We start from the raw sequence: 20,346 nt of genomic DNA, 5'->3' as shown, positions 1-20,346 counted from the left end.
CAAAAAGTACCAACTATAGGCAATTAGGTAACGATCAACAAAAACAAAGTAGGTCTACTAGTCAATGCAAAAACAATCGATTTGTGAGGATGGTTGGGCATGCTAATGAAAATCAATTAAATGGATGACTTACATGAATACTTGAAGAATCTCTAAGATGAATGGGTCTCGGCAACAGTTGTCTCACTTTGGTGGTAGGCTACCATTTACTTCTCCCGAATTCCCGATAACAACTGCACAAGTGACATAACGCACTAATTACGTAATGTGGTAATGACCATGTGGCACTCTAGTGGTCAAATAATGCATTGCCAAAGTAGAAAACACCTGCAAATTAAAACAAAAATAAACAATAAAATCTAGCACAATTACTGCGTAAAAATACTGAACAATAAGCGATTCATTTCTATACAACCATAACAACAACGCATAGGTTGGTTTAGTCAGATACTTTGATTCTACACTCGGAATTCTGAGGTAATGCCAATTTGCCAGAGGGCCGGTGCCATGGAAGAATGGCTATAAGCGGATGAAATGTCCCCTCAATAAATCTTTCGAAATCATCACTCTTTACCTTTTTTCAAAAATGGATTCCCGAGCACCGGTTGGTTATGTTTGGCGATACATGTTGCAGCGAGTTTGGCAAGATACACTGAGCGGTATGCGTAAAGTTTGGCAAAAAGTCTGGCGTCAAGTTCCGCAAACTGCTGACTCCTCTCCCGCAGTACGTAATAGATGGGATACGCAATCAATAACCTACTCGGATTGCGAAGCATTTTTCGAAGCAGTAAGCAAAGGCTCGATAAAGAAATTAAAAAAAATGTTCTTCAAGACGAACGGACCAGAAGTGACGGCTGAATTAGCAAAATCATACAACGAACATGGAGAAACACCTCTACTAATGGCCACTCGTCAAGGAAAAAAGAGCATGGTCCAATTTTTATTACAACAATTGCAAGTACCTGTAAGTCAGCATGGGCGATTTATGTGGAACGGTGTTGAATATCCGCAAGTTCCACCATTATTCGCAGCTATTCTTTGCGGGCAGACACATATAATCACCCATCTGATTGAGGCTGAGATACAATCTGGACAAACATCGAGTTCGATTAGTTCCATCGTCTATAGCACCAACGACCGACATCAAAAGATAAACATATTGGAACTATTGGGAGCTACTTACCTGTGCTTTTTCAACATACACGGAACACGAGAGCTCGGGCTGGTCTGCTGGGAAAAAGCCATTAATCTTCGTAATGCGACCACTGACGGATGGCAGGTCATACCCAAACCTGAGGTCCCGTTTTCGTCTGACAATGCTCGTAAAGCTATGGGCTTTACATTTGAATTTACCACACAAGAACAACTGGAGCAAATCAACGCATCAGACCTTCAGCTCTTTACTCAGAGCGTTTTGGTTAGCCAGCGAATTATGCACAGCATCAGTCCCGGAGCCAATCTGTTTAGTCTTTCACACCTCTGCCAATATGTTAGCATGTGTTATAACAAAGAAGAGCAGTACGACCGTGTGATCTGCATTGGCTTGTTCTTTCTTGAGTATTTTCAACAACATCAATGGGAGGATTTCGAGGCTAGTGACATTGCCAGCTGCGTACTTGATTACATGACGAATAGTTTCAAAAAATTGCGTGACAGACAACCGGACAATCGAGAAGAATTTACATTTGCCAATCTAATGATTGCTTTCGAGTTTGCTAGTGACTATGTTACTGGTCTACAATATAGCGAACGTAGCGATCGTACATCGTACGATATAGCACGCAACATCTTGAAGATGGTCTTGTTAATTGTTGAGATGCTTCCACAGTTAGATGCTCACGAAAGTCACCAATTCAAACGTTGTCTCTACCGTTTCCTTCGTAACGACCGTAGATGGGGTTTGGATTGCCAAAATTTCTTGCACATGATTTGCCGTTGTGAAGATCCATTTCAATATTTAAGCAGATCTCTTAATTCTGCCTATGAAAGCGATGAAGATGATAGCGAAGATGATGATGATAGCGACAACGATGATTATAGCGACGACGATGATGATAGCGACGACGATGATGATAGCGACTCTTGTTCATGTGTTAGTGATGATGGCGAAACTGATGGATCTGTTAGCGGATGTTCTTCGTGTGGCTACCACGTTGATAATGGCGGTCCTAACGACAACGATGATGATTTTGACGTGGTTCGTTTTGAAGATGATTTCTTGAACCTTGACGTGAACCTTCTTGAAGATGGAATAATAGAAGAGGTTGAAGATGATTTCTTGAACCTTGACGTGAACCTTCTTGAAGATGGAATAATAGAAGAGGAGCAAGTTTTGGAAACACCCTCTAAGGAGTTGCAGATTGCCGTAATTAGGTTGTTCTTGGAACTTGGAGCTGATCCTAATGCAACGGATGCTGACGGATTAACACCTCTACATTGGCTGAGCATGTATTCTAAGGATTTTGGCCAAGCTCAGGTGGTCATGGAACATGGAGGCCATATTGATCAAGCTGATTACAACAGGCAAACACCTCTGATGCACTTTAGGCAATGGCACAGAGTATTTGACAGAATGCCCGATCCTCGCCTTCAAGCTTTGCTTCACACCGTTTTGCCACTAAGTTGTTTGGCAGCACAAGTCCTGCGCCAAAATCAAATTCTATTTGACGTGAAGGAGATTCCAGCTACTTTGCATTCATTTGTTCGCCGTCATTAAACACTGGATAATTTGAAATTCCAACATTAATTTCGAATACTTTTTTTCTGTCTTTCCTTTTTGATGATCGTATAATTTTCACTGTTCTGTCAGCTGATTACACAAAATTTCTTTAACATTTTTCTAACTGTGTTGCCATACTTAATTATTTTGATAGTGACTCTTAAATTGCGAAAACAACAAATCTTTGGATTTTGGAACGGAAATGCCAACAAGTAAGATGTTTTGCATTTTACATCAACGCCATCTAGAGTTTCCGCATAGAACCCCAAATAACTTACCCGGGTTGCCCCATTATGGCCTCTATATTTTACGTTGAATGTTGAGAAAGTACAATACTTGATTTAGTGGTTGAATTGTGCTAATCTATGATAGCTGAATTCCAATTTGAGGCATAACATCCTAGAATATCAACTACTAGCAGCACGAAACGCTAAACATTTGTAGGTAAAACAGTCGTAGCTCGTAGGATCAGCCTGTAGTGTTGAAAGCAAGAAAACACGGAATAATAGCTACCACACACTAACGCATGCGAGAAAAGTATTTGAAATTGTTAGAACAATACAGCTCATTTTTTACTTTTTGCAGATTGTCGCGAAATTTTTCCGGAAGTAACCGAAAGTAGACAATATCTCCGGAAATAATTATCCTATAACAAAACGAGTAGGATTTTCGTGATCCTTATCAAATTTGGGGTTGGACTGACGTGTTTTCAGCCAAAAGTCGGATTTGATCAAAATCGCGATTTTCCACGAACATGGTTCAGGAAAATTTGCGATTTTTTACGATTTTCGGGTATTTTGAGCTGATACATGGAGTCAACCCCAAATTTGACGAGGATCACGAAAATGCGAATCTTTTTTCTGACAGACCAACAAATAAGGACTTATTAGGCATTTTAAAACCGGAAGTAAAACCGGAAATTGAAATTTTGGAAATCCAAAAAATGAGCTTTATTCTCCTTTAAATTGTTAACGAGAATTGCCTAGTTGCAAAGATAGACCGATATAAAAAATAACGTTTTAAAACGAAATATATTCAAGGGAAAAGGGGGTCACATAAAATTAATTTTTTCTACACCCGAACTTGTAAGTAAAATTAAGCAAAAATTCAAGGGACACGGGGAAGGGCTATTCAAAATCATGGTATAAAGTAGAAAAATCTATATGAATTCCATATACCCGAAAATGCGTGTGTGTGAAGCACGTAATCAGTAGGGAAACGGGGAACGACTAAATTGCCTTGTTAACCGGTACGGCCTGACCCCTACCGGCATGCAGAAGCATCGCCTGTGGAGGGTTATAGGGGAGTTCAGTCTTTACCTTGTAGTCTATGATCGAGGTAACGATGCCGACAAATACAGTCGATGAAAACTTCCCAGCACGAAAGTAAAATGGAAACCCGATTTCGAGTTCTTTCTTAATTTACACATGAAATGGTTCATTCTTGTACTATATTCTGACTTTATTTACAAACTAACACTGAAAATGTAGTACGTACGTACCTACTGCAACTCAAAGCCAAGCAGTAAAAGAAAGAAATTCCTTTTGTTTTTTACTTTAAAGCGCGACTGCTGAAGTAGGGTAGTTTGCACGACAGAAACAACTACGTGATACCATCAGCCCCCGCCCCATGCGGCAAAAATTGACTAAATTCCTTTATTCAATGCTAGTATGGGTTCCTCTGTTGAGTTTTACTTTTGAGCTTGTAAAAATGTTTTTCACCAGTTTCTGTATGCAAAAGCATGTTAAAAAGGAAATCTCAGAAAAACAGAGCGTGGCTTAGAAGTTTTCGAAATCGTCCTGAATGTTAGATTTCTCATAAAGTTTAGAAGATACTTCGGCGAAGTTGCCCATATGAAGAGATACCGAATAAATGAACATTAAAAAGATAAACTTCCATGGCCTGCAGTAGGTAATGTGTGCATGAAAGATATAAGCACATCTGTTGTAACTGTTTAGCAAAAAAACTTATTTTTTCTTTGTTCGTTTTTGTCGTTTCAAATTTTGTTTGCTTGTATTTATATTCGTTTTTAGCTTCCGCTATTGTATACAAAATAATTCCAAAACGGTGATTTTTGTTCAACAGTTTAAAGCCCCTATTCAACGGATCAGTCTGGATTCCACCCTTTTTTAAATAACCAACAGAGTAACATTAGACATAAATGGGCATGGATGTATAATTCCAATTCAACGTCGTCTACAACATCATAAAAGAGATTCATTGCAATGAGAATGGACGGAAATATTAGGCACGTGTGCTCTTTTGTCAGTTATTAAAAAGTCAATTTAAAAAATGGAATGGGTAGGACGGAGGTAGATTCTATAACCTAATACGGCTGAAAATAATTGCAAAAATTGCTAATGTAACAATGAAGTTTGACTTCAAAGAAGCGGCTCCCGCTTGACAATCAACCAATTGTCTGGCTCTAAGAAACTCCGGACCCAAGTACTTGTGATAATGACGTTGACTTGGAGGCACAATTTGCAACTTTTGTGTGGCATCTTGGAAAATCACGTCATTGTAGGGAGGATCCGAAGTGAACAATGCGAAATCCAAGTAATCCCCTAAATGTAAGGATGAAAATTAATCACTAATAATAAAAAAGAATGCATAAAATGAATACGAATGTTTACCTTTGAGTCCGTAAAATTGCTGCGCATACATAAAAACATTAATGTACGCATCAATTTCCGTTTTGTTGTAGCCACGTCCTCCCCTTGCAACCATAGCATTGGCTTTGACCTTCCCAAGATTGCAACGGGCGTAATCTGTAACCGGGGCTCTCTGACCATCACGGCACAAAAGTTCGTAATCTCGCGACAACTGGTTTCTTGACCAATATTCGCGGCTTTTGCCATCAGTGTTTTCCAGTACAGTAGCATGGCGAACAAAAGCAACATGGCCACCTCCTTCGACTAAACAGCGGAAAGCTCCCGTATTACCAAAATAGTCCTCAGAGTGATCACGACGACAAAAGCGAAAACTCGTGCCATGACACAAGTCACACATATGAGGGAAGCTTAACCCTGTTGGTTGGTATTCTTGATTCATAGCGCCAGGTACGCAAGCTTTCGTGAAGAAGGAGGCAGCAGATTGAACTGAATCGCATCCATAACTGCGGATTCTTTCGTTGGCCAACAAATGAGCCAACGGTATGATCCAACCGGCAGCGTGGTAAATACCTTAATAACAGGATTTGTGTTACTGTGATGCTCAAATATTATTTAGTTTTTTTTTTGTCTTTTTTTCCCACTTTACCTGTATGACATGTGTTTTTATCTTTAAGATAAATGAGTTCCGTTTCTGGATCAGTTGCCTTTGCCACAGCAACTACATAATACTCAGGTTTTCCAAGATTATAAACTTCGGAAAGAATAGAAATCATGTCGAAATTCAGTCCCGCTGTGTATATGTCGCCAGCATCAAACATAGTCACGTCAGCCACTCCAGTTTGAATCGCCTAACAGACTTAACACCTTTAGTAATAGAATGTGTAAACCACTGTGTTTTATAACTTGCCCGCATGCAGCCAATATTCGTATCCGCCCTGTAGCAGTTCATTTCAGGTTGTAGTAACTGCGCTTTCATTGCTGTCCGCATGCGGACGCATTTAGTCAATTCAGTCGGCGAGGTAACACATAATGTCATCGCTTTTACTGGGCATTGTCTAACCCCTAAAATGGAATCCAGAGTTCGGCCCAAATACCCTGCGTAGGTCTGTTGATCTGCAGGAATTGCCTGATAATTGCCAATAGTATTATCGATTTTTTGTTCAGCTACTCAATGAAATTTAAACTTGATTACAACCTTCAGACTAATACAGTCATCCTGAAATATGAGGTTGTTCAGCATTCCATAACGAGGGGAAGATTGGAAAAGCTGAAACTGCCTCGGAGAAACTGGCTGAGATAAGGAATCAACGCCGTTTAGATCTCGGCTAGAGAAGTCATCGAAAGGTCGAAATGTAGTAGTGTTGCGAATTTCCGTCCTTTGGTTCGCCGTGCGAGATCCGAATATTTCGAATAATTTTGTTAAAAACTTTTGATATTTGAGACGCATGTCGATGCCTCGCGCTGAAGTAGTAACCACTGCATCGCCAGGAACTTGACCCCAGTTGCAATCGCGGTATTCACGGACCGAACGGCGTGAGCCATCAACGCACAAAAGTTCGAAATCGTCAATCTGAAGAAATATTTATATATTATCATATTTAACTGCAATAAACACAGGCCAATACCGGGGGAAAATGCGTTAAAAAATACCTTAGTAGTTCCAAACTGTCCAGTTGCAATAGTTTCTACTACAGTTGTGTGCTTCAAGAAAGCAACTTCTCCAGCTTCCACTAAGCATTTAAATGCACCCTAGATAATCACAACTGCTTAAATATCACGATTTTAAATGCCTATTGCTTCCCTACCTGATATCCCGAGTATGGATCATGTGCAGTGCATCTTTGTCCTAGAACTTTGCTCGCACAGAGTTGACACAAATGATCCGAATTGTCTCCCAATGGATTGTAAATATCCGAAAGGGAGTCAACAGCACAAGAAGGGCCAAAAAACTCACTGGCTGATTTTACATGGTTATTGCAATCAACAATATCCATATGTCTGAGTTGCATCAGAGTGTAGATTGGTTGCACCCAGCTATTAAACAACAGAATTTGCCTACTGATTTCCTTATTTTTTGTTGTAAATTCATATAACTTACCCTCCATGTATGCCAACACCGGGAAAACAGCCCTTTTTCCCCCTCAGCTCGGCAATGCTCTGAACTTCTGGCAGAGAAAATTTCTTCACAACAGCCACAGAGAAATAAAATGCTTCATTGTTGGTGTAAACTTCTTGCATTATTGGCAACAAGCTATGGTAGCGGCCTCCAACAAATACATTTCCTGGATCTAAAGTAGTCACATCAGCTTCACCTTTGTCTAAATACTGCATGCAGTCTGCTTTGTTGAATGCCTAATGAAATGGAAACAAATAATCCAAACTGTGACAATAAAAACTCAGACAACTTACTCTGATGCACTTAATGACCATGCCTAGCTTTCCAAACTGTGCAAATTGAAGATCTACAGAATGTGCCATTTCTTCACATTTTTCTTGCTCGCCAGCAGTTGTGGTACACCATTTTAATACATCTTTTTGGGTTTGTACTGAAACTCAAATATTGAAAACATGATTCATTCCGAACAATTTTACAAGTTAGCATACGCTGGGATTTACTAGCTATGAGGTAACGCAAGGGTGGGGCATATAGAAAATGTACTCTACTTTAGAAAGGTTTAAAATGATTTTTTAAAATAGAATGTTTCATAATACAGTTAAATTAATGATATTTCAATTACCATTGACGATAGACCCAAGAATAAGAAATATCGAACACAAGGTGGATAACAGCTTTTTTTTGTTGTTGGCCATGTCAAATTTTCTCAAACAACCAAATTTTCCATTCCCTCCCTAGGTTGCCAAGTGCGATATAAAGTACTAGCCCAATTTATTTTCGCTATCCAAAATATCAAATATTCAAATTTAACTTTTCAGAATCCGTAGTTGCTGCCCCATCAACTTGACAAAAAAAACTTTCATAATGATAAAAACTAATTATACAGTATGTTACGAAATTTAGACATACAGCACAGGACCTGGTATCTGACTATCTTCTATTCTTCTGTCATTTCTCCTTCTCCCTTGTGTAACAGGATGTATAGGTAGTAGGAAGTACTACCTACTCCGCAAATGAGTTAAGAACCAAGATTGAATGCTGTTTTCGTACTACACAAATACATCTATTCACTTTTTCAAGTAACAACCCGATACATCCCCATGGTGGTCTTTGTTTTATACAGTTCTCCTGAAAGCATAGGATATTAATTGCTAACGAAAAAGAACTAAAACCACGTTACATATTCCATGAAAAAGGTTTTTCCCAGTCTCGTTAAACTTGGGAAAAGATAATCATCAAAGAAGCCGTTTAGATCAAATGCAGCTAAATTTACCTGTACAACAGCATTCAACGGCCACCAGATTTTTTTAATTTTAAACAAGACATCGAAGACGGATGCTGTGCTGTTTTTATGGACGATGGCTTTCGCTTTACGTTAGAAAGAAGTGTAAAATTGTCCTGAAGACGACATCAAACAACAAACTAATAAGAAACCTAAAGTTTTCATTATCTGAATTCCTGTTTATTTATATAACCTTTCGAATGTTGTCTTGATCAATCATAAATCAAAATATACCAGGGTGAAAGCAAGCCATGTAGTAATACCGTACCGCCACGTGTCTGTCTTCTTTCTTCAACGTTTGTTTTCTTCTTATTCTTGAGAGGAAATGAGGAATTATGATAGTATTAGGAAGGTGTAAAAGAAATGTGGGATGGGCTTGACATTAAGGTGTTACAAAGGTAGACAAGTTTTAATTTCTTAACGCTCAGTTGATGGCTATCAAAACAAATGTTCCCCCCTAATTGGCTGAAGTATCATGAGCGGCCTCCTGGCCTTTCATCACATCGGGTAGCTCTGGTGGCGATGAGAGAGGTGTTATGTCAATCGTCTCAAATTCTCCATTTTCCATTCTACACGATTTTTGCCCCACAAAAAGAAAAAAATAATTAAATCTGCTATTCATTATTGAATTTAGGTTGGGTTTAGTTTTTTAAAGTAGATGTAATATGATCATGAGAGGTTCCCATAAGATCTTTGGAAAAGGATATCATGCATTATTTTACATCTGATTCACAGATCTTTTGGGGTTACATTATACTAGATCAATCAAGTAAGCTAAGGTCACCAAAATTTAAATGCTATGAGTCACTTTAAAGCAACAACTTCATATTACAGTATAATTTTTTAAAACATTGTTTACGACCCCTTAATAAAATCTTCAGTATTTCTCAGGTAGCTTTACCTGAATGTTTTTTAGATTTCAATATTTCATACCAAGCTATAACAATGATAATGAAGAAAACAATTCCCAAGAATAAGTAATTACTTACCTACTTCCAATTTTATAAAATGAAAAATATTTACCGATAGACCAAGCTGAGTGATGCAGGACTTTGGGCTCTAGCAGTTGTTGAAATTAATCCGTAATCTGCCAAACAGCGATTGTCTTCCATAACGCGATCATCTTTGAAGAGACGTTGGTTTTCCGGTGCAACCTTAGTTATACCTATATGAAATACACTGTTTAGAAATTGGGTAGGTAAGAGCCAAAAAAATTAGACTTTTCAGTAACCTTGAATGATTTTTTTCAACTCGGAAACATTTGTAGTTTCTTTCGCGTCAGTAAATATTGTAGTTTTCTTCCTTCTTATCATCAAATAAACGCACATTCCTGCAGCCATTTCGGGAATTGAAAACGAGTTTCCCGAATTTCGAGACAACCTCAAAAACTGTTTTCCACGGCTCCAGTCGACACACCGTTGTCGCTTTCTCGGTTAAATCTATTTTCACAACTTGTTCGACTTGGTGTTGGTAGTTGGTACTTCTCAACCATGAAAGTAGCGTACCTGCGTACGGTACAAGCGCTCAAAAGAAGCATCTTCATCCTCTAGCGCCTCTATCGGTAAATCTTTCCAGGCTTATTTTTTCCTAAATAGAAAAATTTTATTTCATCGAAATTCCATGCGTAAAATACCTTTTCCCGCAAAAAAAAAATTTAGCAAAGAACTTAGGGGTGAAGTGCAGCTATTATGCAAGTATGTACAAATGTATGCATGTAGTGCATGTTTGGAAGAATTTAGGATCTTAGAGGGCAAATGCGTGATTTGTAAAAAAACCCCAATAAAATCCGTCAGTTCGTCTGCTAGAACACGTTGCTTTTATCGTGGAGGTTTTGGCAACTGGGTGCCAAAAAATCGAAATTGAAACTGAAATTTATCGTGGAGATTAAGACTTTCCATTATTGTAGTGTTAACTGGTTGGGTTTTAATCGAATTGTTACCGAGAATGCCCGAGCTTGAAGGTTTCGGAGATGGAGGGTACCAATCAGAAGCTGAGCTTGACACACGAACTCTGGTGCAAGAACAAAATCGAAAAAAGAAAAAATCTGGTGGTTTCCAGTCTATGGGACTTAGTTACAATGTTTACCGTGGAGTAATAAAATGTGGGTACAAAATACCAACACCAATTCAGAGAAAGGTAATTAGTCTTTAACTACCTCAGATGTTCAATTTAACATTTTTATTTTTTAGTGTATCCCATTGATTATGGAGAAAAAAGATGTGGTTGCAATGGCAAGAACTGGCAGTGGCAAGACTGCCTGTTTCTTGATTCCTTTATTTGAAAGGCTTCAAGCACACTCAACCATAGGGACTCGGGCACTTATTATGTCTCCAACCCGAGAGTTAGCATTGCAAACCCTAAAGTTCACACGAGAACTTGGCAAATACACTGGATTGAAAGCAGCCACTATACTTGGAGGAGATTCTATGGAAGCCCAATTTGCTGCAATGCATGAAATACCAGATATCATTATTGCCACTCCTGGACGTTTTGCTCATCTCTGTGTTGAAATGGAACTAAAACTAAAGGTAGTGAAAAAAAGTTCTGTGTTTTGTCACAAATTGATGTAATTTTTTATTCAACATTGTTCAGGAAATAGAATATGTAGTTTTTGATGAAGCTGACAGACTTTTTGAGATGGGTTTTGGAGAGCAGTTGCTAGAGATCTTGAACAGGCTTCCTGAATCAAGACAGACTCTTCTTTTCTCAGCTACCCTCCCAAAACTGCTTGTTGATTTCACAAAAGCTGGACTTACTGATCCAGTATTGGTCAGGTAAAAATGTTTAAATATCTTTGACTATTTTGTCTTCATAATTTTATCATACATTTAAAAAAATGAAATACAAACTTATAGATTGGACGTCGATTCTAAGTTACCCGAGGCTTTAAAATTGGCTTTCGTATTCTGTCCTTGTGAATCGAAAGCATCCATTCTTCTTCACTTACTACGAAATGCAATTAAAGCAGGTGAATTGACGCTTGTGTTTGCCGCGACTATGCATCACGTTGAATACTTGCACCTCGTAAGTAATCTTTATTAATCTCAGTCATGTGTGCATTTAGAAAATAATAATATTTCTTTTTGGTACTAGTTACTTGACAAAGCGGGAATCTCCAATACATACATTTATTCTAGTTTGGACCAAGCAGCCCGTAAAATTCATGCTGCCAAATTTCAAACAAAGCAAACAAATGTCATGATTACCACCGACGTTGCTGCACGTGGTATTGATATTCCGCTGTTGGACAATGTGATCAACTACAATTTCCCAGCCAAAGCCAAATTATTTGTCCACAGAGTCGGTGAGTTGCAACTGTGAAAAACCATTGCCCCAGTTCTGAAAATGATGCTACGTTGAAATTATTTTTTCAGGACGTGTTGCACGTGCCGGACGCTCTGGTACGGCTTATTCACTAGTCGCCCTTGATGAAATACCTGCTTTAGTGGACTTGCACCTCTTCTTGGGAAGACCGGTAAAGCAGATTCCTCAAGATGGACTAAAAAAGGGCGAGGACTGGGACGGCTATCTTGGTCGTGTTGGCCAAAGCGTTATAGACGATGGAAGTAGTGCGATGCAGCTGTGGCACCAAGAGTCAGTAGAGCTTCAAAATATGATCAAGGTCTACACGTCAGCTTACAAACAGTACAAACGTTCTTGCCCACCTCCCTCTCATGAATCCATCAAAAAGGGAAAAGAGATCAAGCTTGAACTCCTAGGCCCTCACCCTGTGTTCGTAGCTGAAAGTGGTGAGCTCGAAAGTGATCGGCTCAATTTGCTAGAGCAAATGAAGTGCTACCGTCCTCATCACGTAAGTTGAATCATTTGACCACTTTTCCTTCCCAATGACATTGATTCCGTGAGCTTAAGCTTTAATTTAAACCCGGGTGCAGACTATTTTTGAAATTGGCGTGACGGCCAACTCCATCAAGGCGAAAGTGATGTTAGAGAAACGCATAAAGCATCAGCGAATCATCATTAAACAAAAAAAAGCTGCAATAAAATCCGCGGCTGAAGCTGCATCTTCGGACGAACCTGAAAACGTTGGCGTTCCACAAGAGGAAGCCGACGAAGAAATGGTCCAAGAAGCGTTCAGCACCGTTATTGCCCAAAAGAAACGGGCCAGCCGGAAACCATTTGATCCCAACCAAGCAAAAAAGAAGCGCCTTCAGACTCAAACAACCAAGGACGAAGAAAACTACATCAACTACGTAGCAAAGGATCACCAAACAGAATCTGGGTAGCTTAGCATTCTTGTCTTTTTTATAATGCGAACCTGCTAAACGTCGATTTTAACTGTTAGATTGGCACTGGGGTGTGATTTCGGACGTGCTGCCGCAGACGCGGTCTTGGATTTGACTGGTGACGACGACCAGGAACTGCGAAAACAAAGAAGTCTTATGAAATGGGATCGAAAGAAGAAGAAGTTTATCGGACAGGTCCAGTTTTGAATAGCCCGTAAGTGGTAACACGTTAAAATTCATATTGTTATTTTGCTGCTACAGGAGGATGTCAAGAAACGCAAGATCCGTACTGAATCGGGTGTTTGGATCCCAGCCACATACAAGACTGACCGCTATGAAAGATGGAAGGGCAAATCTAAAATTGACCAAAACGACCCAGCAAGTGAAGATTCCGGCGATGACGAAAAGGGTGGCAATCGTAATGTGTCGTCGCGATTCGGTGGAGGTTTTCCGAGACGTGGCGTTCCTATGGGAATGAATCTAGAAGGTACCTTCCAATTGATTTTCAATCGTAGCATACCGCAAATGTTTACGGTCCGGCTCGATTTGACGCTTATTCATCTATCGTTCCATCTACAGGCAAATTAGGTGGCCTACCAATGAACCATCCAGCGATGAAGAAGGCTTGGTCTGAGGTTAAGCGAGGTGGACAGAGAGTGGGTGATGAGGTGAAGCTTCCTGAGCAAATTGAAAAGGCTCGCAAACTAAAGGAGAAGGCCCGTCTCCGCGGAAACAAAGAAATACGGATTAAACTCCAAATGAAGCAAAAGAAGCCTACTCTTAAGACCAAACAAAAGAAGGGCGGTAAGAGAAGGAGGTAAGCCAGGCAAATCCATTTTTAAAAAAGGAACTAGTTGCGTACTATATCACCGACCAGACGCAGCGCCTTTTTTCTTTTTTTTCTTGTTCTCCATTTACCGTTACATATGGCACCAGCTCGAGAAAATCCATTAATACAAGATTGTGTTCTCGCGTCCTTCTCGCTATGGCATTAAACTGTTTTAAATTTCGTTGCATTCTTCACATGGTGATAATAGCAAATGCTAGAGTGAGATCACCAAACTTGCAAAGCCGAAAACGCAGGCAACATTTTGTTTAACGTAGAGATTTTGTGTGGTACTACACACAAACGGAAAGTGTGGAGTTTCAAGTTTATGTAAACGTTATAGACGCCCTTGCCATCCCCATTCTTGCGTCCCTTTCTCCAGGTACTTTTTAAGTTTTTGCGATGAAACTGCAGCACTGAAAGAAATACGTATCTTCCGCAGGAGGACACTAGTACGAGTCTCCGACAATCTCGTTCGTTTTCTTCAGCAACTAAAGTTTAAATCGTTGATAATCCATTAAAAATGTTGTACGTGAGAGATTGACGTTGAACAGAAGTGTCGATGTGCGATATAACAAGTTCCAAAGCAAAACGGTATATTCACGGCAAAGCCACAAACCAATTCGAGACGAGTGAAAGATCTCATTGGAGTTTACCACGGGGACTTATAAATTGTGCTCCCACGCGTTTGACTATTAATGATTAACGCGCGTGTTATCGTATTCCACTCGGTGCGTTTTTATTTGATGGCTGTCGTAAAAATTGCTTGATTAGGTGGCGCACACGAGTTTCGGAAAATACAAAATTTAAAAGCGTAATGAATCAGTAAAGGGGGAAGGTTCCACGCAGTCTATTGTGCACTTGTCGATAAGTCGTTGGCCACGTCTACCATAGTGCTGATTGCTGCTACTGCCACGCACCGTCGTTTTCTCGGTCACTCAACAACAAAACATTAACTGCGTTCTATTACAACATTGGGTTTGATGTATAAGGCAAAACCGTGGAACTGGACTATCTACCGTTTCCATCAATTTCGATCTTGAATTGTGGCCACCGCTGACCAAAAACAGATAAAAGAGTGTGTTGACATCGATGCTCAATGTCATGTATGGTGAGATATTTTAAACGCAACTTTTATTTCCTGTTTGCGTTTGCGTTTCAAACGACACCCAAAAGTAAACTGACGAACAAATCCGGATAAAAGAGGCGAGATAAGGAAGGACGTCTGAAAGATCACGACACGCACGCTGCCACAGGCATAAAAAAAGGGGAGTCAATGCCCAGTATTCAAATTGATCGATGGCATTTCGTTGTTTCTAATGTATAGTGACGATGAAACACGGAGGGATAGACGGATATTTTTGGCCAGGTTTCATGATTGAACTGCACATCGCTAGATTGCTTAGTATAGAACGACGGTGCGTGAAAAGATAGCGGATCGAAGGGCGTGGGGCAATCGAATCCGATAGACCGAGCTAGAAACGGAATGGGCGGACCGTGATAAAAAAGAACGTAGTGGCGGACTTTCGGTGTTGCCGTGTGCGAAAGACTTCGTGACATAGTTCTTTTCCACTCTATTTCGACACAAAGTTTGTTCAGATAATTTTTTTTTTTCCATTTCCCGTGTTTGCTTTTTCACTTCCCCTTTTCCCGTTTGCTACGGTGGGAAACGTCCACCCCTCTCGCACCCTCTGTCTCTAATGCCAGGCCCTCTGATTAATGGTGATTGCATCGGGTCAGGAGCTATAGTTGATTGGTAAAGATGAAACGCCCCCTTTTATTCATCGAATATTTTCCTCTATCTCAGGTTTACCCTCCTTTTGCCTACCGAATATGCCTCTGGATGCGCTGGAATGAGTTCCTCGTTCTTTGCTATCGGCTCTTATTTATATTTTTTGCTTTCTACTGATTTCAAATCAGAGTTCCGCTGGCCTGTGTAGCTAGGCTGTCTCTAGTCTGCTTCGTTGCATCCAACCACGGAAACTGCAGCGATGCCTTAACTTCTGATATGATGGTTGATTGACAACAAGATTTCCTCTGGTTTCTAGAAAGATTCAACTGCAATTTTTTAAAATAGGAACACGTTTAAACGAATAGAAAAGAGATCTCTTATGGGATATGACGCTGCCTAATATAAAAGTAGACTAGACATTCATTTAAATGATTGTATATACTTTGCTTCCCTCGCATATCAGTCTATACGCGCATCCTCTCATAAACGTCAATTTCTCATAACCTATGGTTCCCCTCACTGTTCAATTAATGAGTCCAGCATCCACTTAACTAAAAAAAAAAAATCCTTCCACTAACTACATCCGTCTTAGGAAATGACGGCGTAAATCTTTGACCTATTTCCTTTCGTTCTCTAAACACCTTTTACCGATTAAAAGGAGGCTTCATTGAGATTGGGCTGGAAAAGCTACTTGCATTGTACTTCTTCAGAAGGAGCCTCAACACACACGCGAGAATCGAGTAAAGGCGGGAGAGCGACAGAAAACACATTATTATGGACTATTTAATGGCTATGCCTCTCTCTGTTCTTTTAGCCACCTTTCTCGCAACTGGCAGTCGTTGTCCGGCCGCCGTTGGCGCTGGCATATATAATACCATGCCGTGATGGAAGAGGTGAACCACCTTTCGACCTGGTTATCAACCGCCTGGCGGTGTATGTACATTTATACTGTCGTCGTAAAGTGCTCCAGCGAGAGTGAAGAGGTACACATACATCGCCGAACGATGCCGTGCTTCCATCTCCTCCTATACTATAGTCCTGTTGGACAGAAACCCAAGTCACAATGATAGATTGTAACACAAGATAAATATGGGAGCGAAAAAAAAAAAAAAGGGGGAGAAATGACCCCCCTCCCATGCCTGTTTTTGCTACACGCGCGATTTACGGCCGGCTGTGGGGGGAGGAAAAAAGAACAGCCATTGTTGGCGCCCACAACGGCCGCCCGTCGCCTCTGCCGTTACCACCGATCACAGAATCAGTGACGCCTTTCATATTCCTCTCTTGGTCTCGCTCTATTCTTTCTTTCTTTCTGTTCTTGGCTTTGACTCCGAGACCGATATAACGACGCACAGCGATCAAGATAAGTCCGGTCTTTTCCATATCGATTGGCCGTACGCCGAAAGAGTTCATGTAGACCGCGAGAAGAAATCGTCGAAGGCGAAAGAGAATGAGGCTTGCACACACGCGCGTCTCTATGAAACATTTGTATCAATAAATGAAACAAGGAATAAAGAAAAAAAAAATTAATAAATAAAAGATGAACAGAATAGGAAAAAAACGAAGAGGGAAGATAAAAGCGACATTTTATAATGCTAACGTAATCACGTTGTTCAGATCAGCTGATCCTTCCTTTGTTTGCCGCTTCCTTTTCTCTTTTTTTTTGTTTTCGTGTTCGTGCCGCTAACGAACCAAACATTTTCCAAATGATCGATAGAACATGAGCATTAACAGCATATGCTGAAATCCATCGTCAGTTTATCACCTGATACCCAAAATATTGTGTCATTTCAACTTATTCTAGAAGACAAACAAAAGAAGACAAACAAAAGAGATCAATATAATCCCCAGTCGGCCCAATTGGTTCGCTTTTTTCTCCTGCGTAGCCTATACCTGCAACGTGTTTTCCTTTCTCCATATAAAGATATCGCTATATGTTATACGTAGGCTATACTGTGTATACATAATCGAAACGGTTCCATTGCTTCGCCGACAAAGTATGTACATGTGCATTCCCTTAAAGAAAACCCGATAGTGTCGTCCCCCTTTTTTTCTTTTTCTGTCACTATTCGAATGTGAGCTGTAATACTATACATCCATGAAGAAACTCAGCCGGGTTAAAGGTCCGCACGACCAACGGCCGACGCAATACTACTCCAAAGGGGAGATATCTGATGACCGGATATCGACTATATGGGCAAAAGGATCAGAAGACACACACACACACACACACACACACACAAACACAAAAGTGAAAAAAAAACTATATATAAGACAACAGGAATTTTTGTTTTCTCATCGATTGAATGTTTTTCTCTATGTGTTTCGGCTGCAGACTTTATTGAGTCGGTGAAAGGCATATAAACAAGAGACGTGGGGGGGGGGGTCGTGGGTAGAATCAAAATGTAAGGCAAGCTGCTATATATGAGAGTGCATGTGAAGCTGATATTATAGGACAGGCAAGCTATAAGAAAGAAGAAAACACCTATAGTATAGCGGTATGTTTAGCAATCCGCCAGAACGAAATCGATAAACGTTGCCTAGGGAACGTGAGAACAATAGGAAAAGAAAATGGCGAAAAAAAAAGCAACAGAATTTTTGGTATGTAGGCGAAAGATAACGTGTAGACTATACAAGGGAATATACACATATATAAATATACTGGAATAGGCGAACTCTTCACATAAAGACGAATGTTCTCTACGGACGTGTGTGGGCACCGTTTCAAACAGAACATGCTCTTCAACGACTTGAAAGAGGAAGAGGAAATCAGAGTATTTGAACCCAGAGAGAAACACTTAAGTGGAGAATGGGTGTGGGACGTAAAAATAGAGAAGAATAAGGGCCGAGTTAATTTAATTGTATTGTCATTGCGGGTTTTCGGCATGTCGCTTTGAAATGTCTCGTTTTCCCTTGATGAATGAAATGTTGAAGGTACCACGTTCGGCGACGACGATTGAACTCGTTGCGGCAACCGCACCTTGTCTGATGGTTCCGTAACCCACCTGGTTGGGTCCTAAGTGCACCCTTCGGGCAAAGCTGTCGCAATCAATACATCACCCAGCCCAGGAAAGGGTCTTATGTAATACGCGTACCGAGCTACCGACCCTCTGTCTCTTCCATCTGTTCGCCAACAACCGTTACCGTTATATTCCGCTCACGGACATCGCACACAGCACCAAGTACTTTGTCTCCGGTGCTAAAAGAAACGCGCATCGGGACATCCCCAGCACGCAGCGGGCAAAAGAATAGAAAAGATAAGAAGATGTTGTGCCAGCTGGAGAAACTTTGTCCAAAAACTTGATGACAGATGAATGAAGACGGTCCTGGGAGATTTAAGGCATTCTATTTAGAATGCGGTGAAGCAATTCCAACACCTTCATCTCCCTGAATAGCGAATAGAGCTAAACAATCTAACAGTTCAATGCCCAATATACATTTTAGGATAGACAAGTGCCGGTGATGATCAAGAAACTCACTAGAAAAATCGCTTGGTGAGCTGCAACTTGTGACTTTTCGTTTCTTTATACAAGGACAACTTTGTTCTACTAGGCGAAGAAGAGCGGGGAGAGCGTTGAGTGTGAATGATGTTCTAACAATTGCCATGACAACAAGATAGGCCTACACTATATAGTAATGTATAGGGATTCCGTATATATACGTTGCGACTTAATTGCGAGTGTTAAGGCTTTCATCCAATAACATGTTGCGATGAATCGATAAGAAACGAATGTTTGAAAATTCTTTAAAAGAGCACCCAAAGTTTGCTGGTAGATTGCCATAGCGTATGTTTGTGCGCAGCAGATAGTGTAGTAGCCTATCAATTCAATCTATTTCGATGGATTTCCTTCATTTTTGGATCAAACGGGAATCGGATCAATCTAAATGTTTTTATCCTTTTTTTTCAGTTTTCCTTCTTTTTTTTTTTACCATTGAAAGCCTAAAGACCCATCGGATGAAAAGCAAAAATCTAAGAAGAGAAAAAAAGAAAAGACATAAAAAAAAAACGTCAAGGCTAACTCGGATGTTTACCCATCGAGATGGTTGCGCTCCGACGCCCGAAACGGACTGACGGACGGCCGAGTGGACGGGCGCATTTCCGTACAGCTACAGCCTATATAGAATGGTGCTGCCGCTCGACGAAGCGCATATATTCCCTGACTTTTTCCACACACAAGGTTCTCTCTGGCAGACTGAGATTCGTTTGGGTGGATCAGTCGGGTCCGCTAAGTCGGGCCAACGACGCGCACAAAAGAAACATTGGCGGAACGATGGAACGCGTCTTTTTCATCGAGATTTCAACAAGCTATAAGGAGAAACGAAGATACGAGAATCGATCGAACGAGGCTGAGAGAGAGTCACCAGGTCGTCATGGCAACCGAGTCGCCAATTTCTCTTGTTAGTCTTCATCAGTTGAGATTCTGATACATCCCGTATTTTCTTTGTGCGTTTAGAAAACGCCTTCTGTTCTTTTGTCTGGGTGCTGATGGTGTCACTGCCTTGATCATATGCTAGTGCGCATTATAGTTCTGAAAGAAATGATTACATACAATTATTCAAACAATATATATACAATAAGACTGGCGGATTATTATTATTTCGAGTTTACTTCAATGGCCGCTCGCTGGTCGTGCTATTACAGTGTATATGTACAAGTAGCTCGTCAATTGTTGCCAATGATAACCCCTCCAAAAAAAATGGACTCTATTTGAATTCAATGCCAAATATTTGTCTATGTAAAAAGAAGACAAAATTAGAGAAAGCCATTAATCAACTTGGTTACACGAGTTTTCACTTTGCTTCTGCACATGTGCAACT

The 20,346-nt window shown here is 40.4% G+C and overlaps 4 protein-coding genes and 1 long non-coding RNA gene across 6 annotated transcripts; 2 read left to right on the top strand and 3 right to left on the bottom strand.

The window, feature by feature from the left end:
- Positions 1 to 338: 338 nt before the first annotated feature.
- On the bottom strand, positions 339 to 1,758 carry LOC123471055. Its single transcript, XR_006644978.1, has 3 exons — positions 1,184 to 1,758; positions 963 to 1,088; positions 339 to 756 (listed from the first exon to the last, which is right to left on the bottom strand). It is a non-coding gene; the product is annotated as an uncharacterized LOC123471055 (long non-coding RNA).
- Positions 1,759 to 1,770: 12 nt separating this feature from the next.
- On the top strand, positions 1,771 to 2,953 carry LOC123471050 (nardilysin-like). The gene has a single exon (XM_045171921.1). It carries the CDS (start codon positions 1,796 to 1,798, stop codon positions 2,714 to 2,716), a length of 921 nt encoding a protein of 306 aa, XP_045027856.1. The 5' UTR covers positions 1,771 to 1,795; the 3' UTR covers positions 2,717 to 2,953.
- Positions 2,954 to 4,877: 1,924 nt separating this feature from the next.
- LOC116920824 (melanotransferrin) lies at positions 4,878 to 8,227 on the bottom strand. Of its 2 annotated transcripts, none has more exons than XM_032926958.2 (10): positions 8,070 to 8,227; positions 7,741 to 7,877; positions 7,430 to 7,683; positions 7,137 to 7,365; positions 6,982 to 7,080; positions 6,527 to 6,901; positions 6,239 to 6,457; positions 5,978 to 6,179; positions 5,353 to 5,901; positions 4,878 to 5,283 (listed from the first exon to the last, which is right to left on the bottom strand). In XM_032926958.2, the coding sequence occupies exons 1-10, from the start codon at positions 8,140 to 8,142 to the stop codon at positions 5,039 to 5,041; spliced, it is 2,382 nt and encodes a 793-aa protein (XP_032782849.2). In that variant the 5' UTR covers positions 8,143 to 8,227; the 3' UTR covers positions 4,878 to 5,038. The 2 variants fall into 2 exon arrangements, with proteins under 2 accessions (XP_032782849.2, XP_032782848.2); XM_032926957.2 differs by having other exon boundaries at positions 7,741 to 7,883; positions 8,070 to 8,181.
- Positions 8,228 to 8,887: 660 nt separating this feature from the next.
- Positions 8,888 to 10,190, bottom strand: LOC116920825 (elongin-B). Its single transcript, XM_032926959.2, has 3 exons — positions 9,961 to 10,190; positions 9,753 to 9,894; positions 8,888 to 9,298 (listed from the first exon to the last, which is right to left on the bottom strand). Exons 1-3 carry the CDS (start codon positions 10,067 to 10,069, stop codon positions 9,187 to 9,189), a joined length of 363 nt encoding a protein of 120 aa, XP_032782850.1. The 5' UTR covers positions 10,070 to 10,190; the 3' UTR covers positions 8,888 to 9,186.
- Positions 10,191 to 10,509: 319 nt separating this feature from the next.
- LOC116920823 (ATP-dependent RNA helicase DDX54) lies at positions 10,510 to 13,949 on the top strand. The gene is made up of 10 exons (XM_032926956.2): positions 10,510 to 10,865; positions 10,919 to 11,257; positions 11,322 to 11,503; positions 11,585 to 11,753; positions 11,823 to 12,033; positions 12,104 to 12,540; positions 12,623 to 12,969; positions 13,033 to 13,168; positions 13,235 to 13,460; positions 13,553 to 13,949. The coding sequence occupies exons 1-10, from the start codon at positions 10,674 to 10,676 to the stop codon at positions 13,792 to 13,794; spliced, it is 2,481 nt and encodes an 826-aa protein (XP_032782847.1). The 5' UTR covers positions 10,510 to 10,673; the 3' UTR covers positions 13,795 to 13,949.
- The last annotated feature ends 6,397 nt before the right edge of the window (positions 13,950 to 20,346 follow it).

This window comes from Daphnia magna, linkage group LG4 (genome assembly GCF_020631705.1).
Source record: "Daphnia magna isolate NIES linkage group LG4, ASM2063170v1.1, whole genome shotgun sequence".
In the NCBI taxonomy this organism is placed as follows: Eukaryota; Metazoa; Arthropoda; class Branchiopoda; order Diplostraca; family Daphniidae; genus Daphnia; species Daphnia magna.
The sequence above is the reverse complement of the archived record's forward strand: the minus strand, read 5'-3'. Positions and strand labels throughout refer to the sequence as shown.

Coding starts and splice junctions, on each gene's coding strand:
- LOC123471050 (XM_045171921.1), top strand. CDS start 1,796: ATGGTCTTGTTAATTGTTGAGATGCTTCCACAGTTAGATGCTCACGAA.
- LOC116920824 (XM_032926957.2), bottom strand. CDS start 8,142: ATGGCCAACAACAAAAAAAAGCTGTTATCCACCTTGTGTTCGATATTT. Junction 6,458..6,526: donor ATGACTGTATTAGTCTGAAG/GTTGTAATCAAG, acceptor GGCAATTATCAG/GCAATTCCTGCAGATCAACA. Junction 6,180..6,238: donor CGAATATTGGCTGCATGCGG/GCAAGTTATAAA, acceptor TAAGTCTGTTAG/GCGATTCAAACTGGAGTGGC.
- LOC116920825 (XM_032926959.2), bottom strand. CDS start 10,069: ATGGCTGCAGGAATGTGCGTTTATTTGATGATAAGAAGGAAGAAAACT. Junction 9,895..9,960: donor GTTGAAAAAAATCATTCAAG/GTTACTGAAAAG, acceptor TATTTCATATAG/GTATAACTAAGGTTGCACCG. Junction 9,299..9,752: donor TCACTCAGCTTGGTCTATCG/GTAAATATTTTT, acceptor AAAATCGTGTAG/AATGGAAAATGGAGAATTTG.
- LOC116920823 (XM_032926956.2), top strand. CDS start 10,674: ATGCCCGAGCTTGAAGGTTTCGGAGATGGAGGGTACCAATCAGAAGCT. Junction 10,866..10,918: donor CAACACCAATTCAGAGAAAG/GTAATTAGTCTT, acceptor TTTATTTTTTAG/TGTATCCCATTGATTATGGA. Junction 12,541..12,622: donor AGTGCTACCGTCCTCATCAC/GTAAGTTGAATC, acceptor ACCCGGGTGCAG/ACTATTTTTGAAATTGGCGT.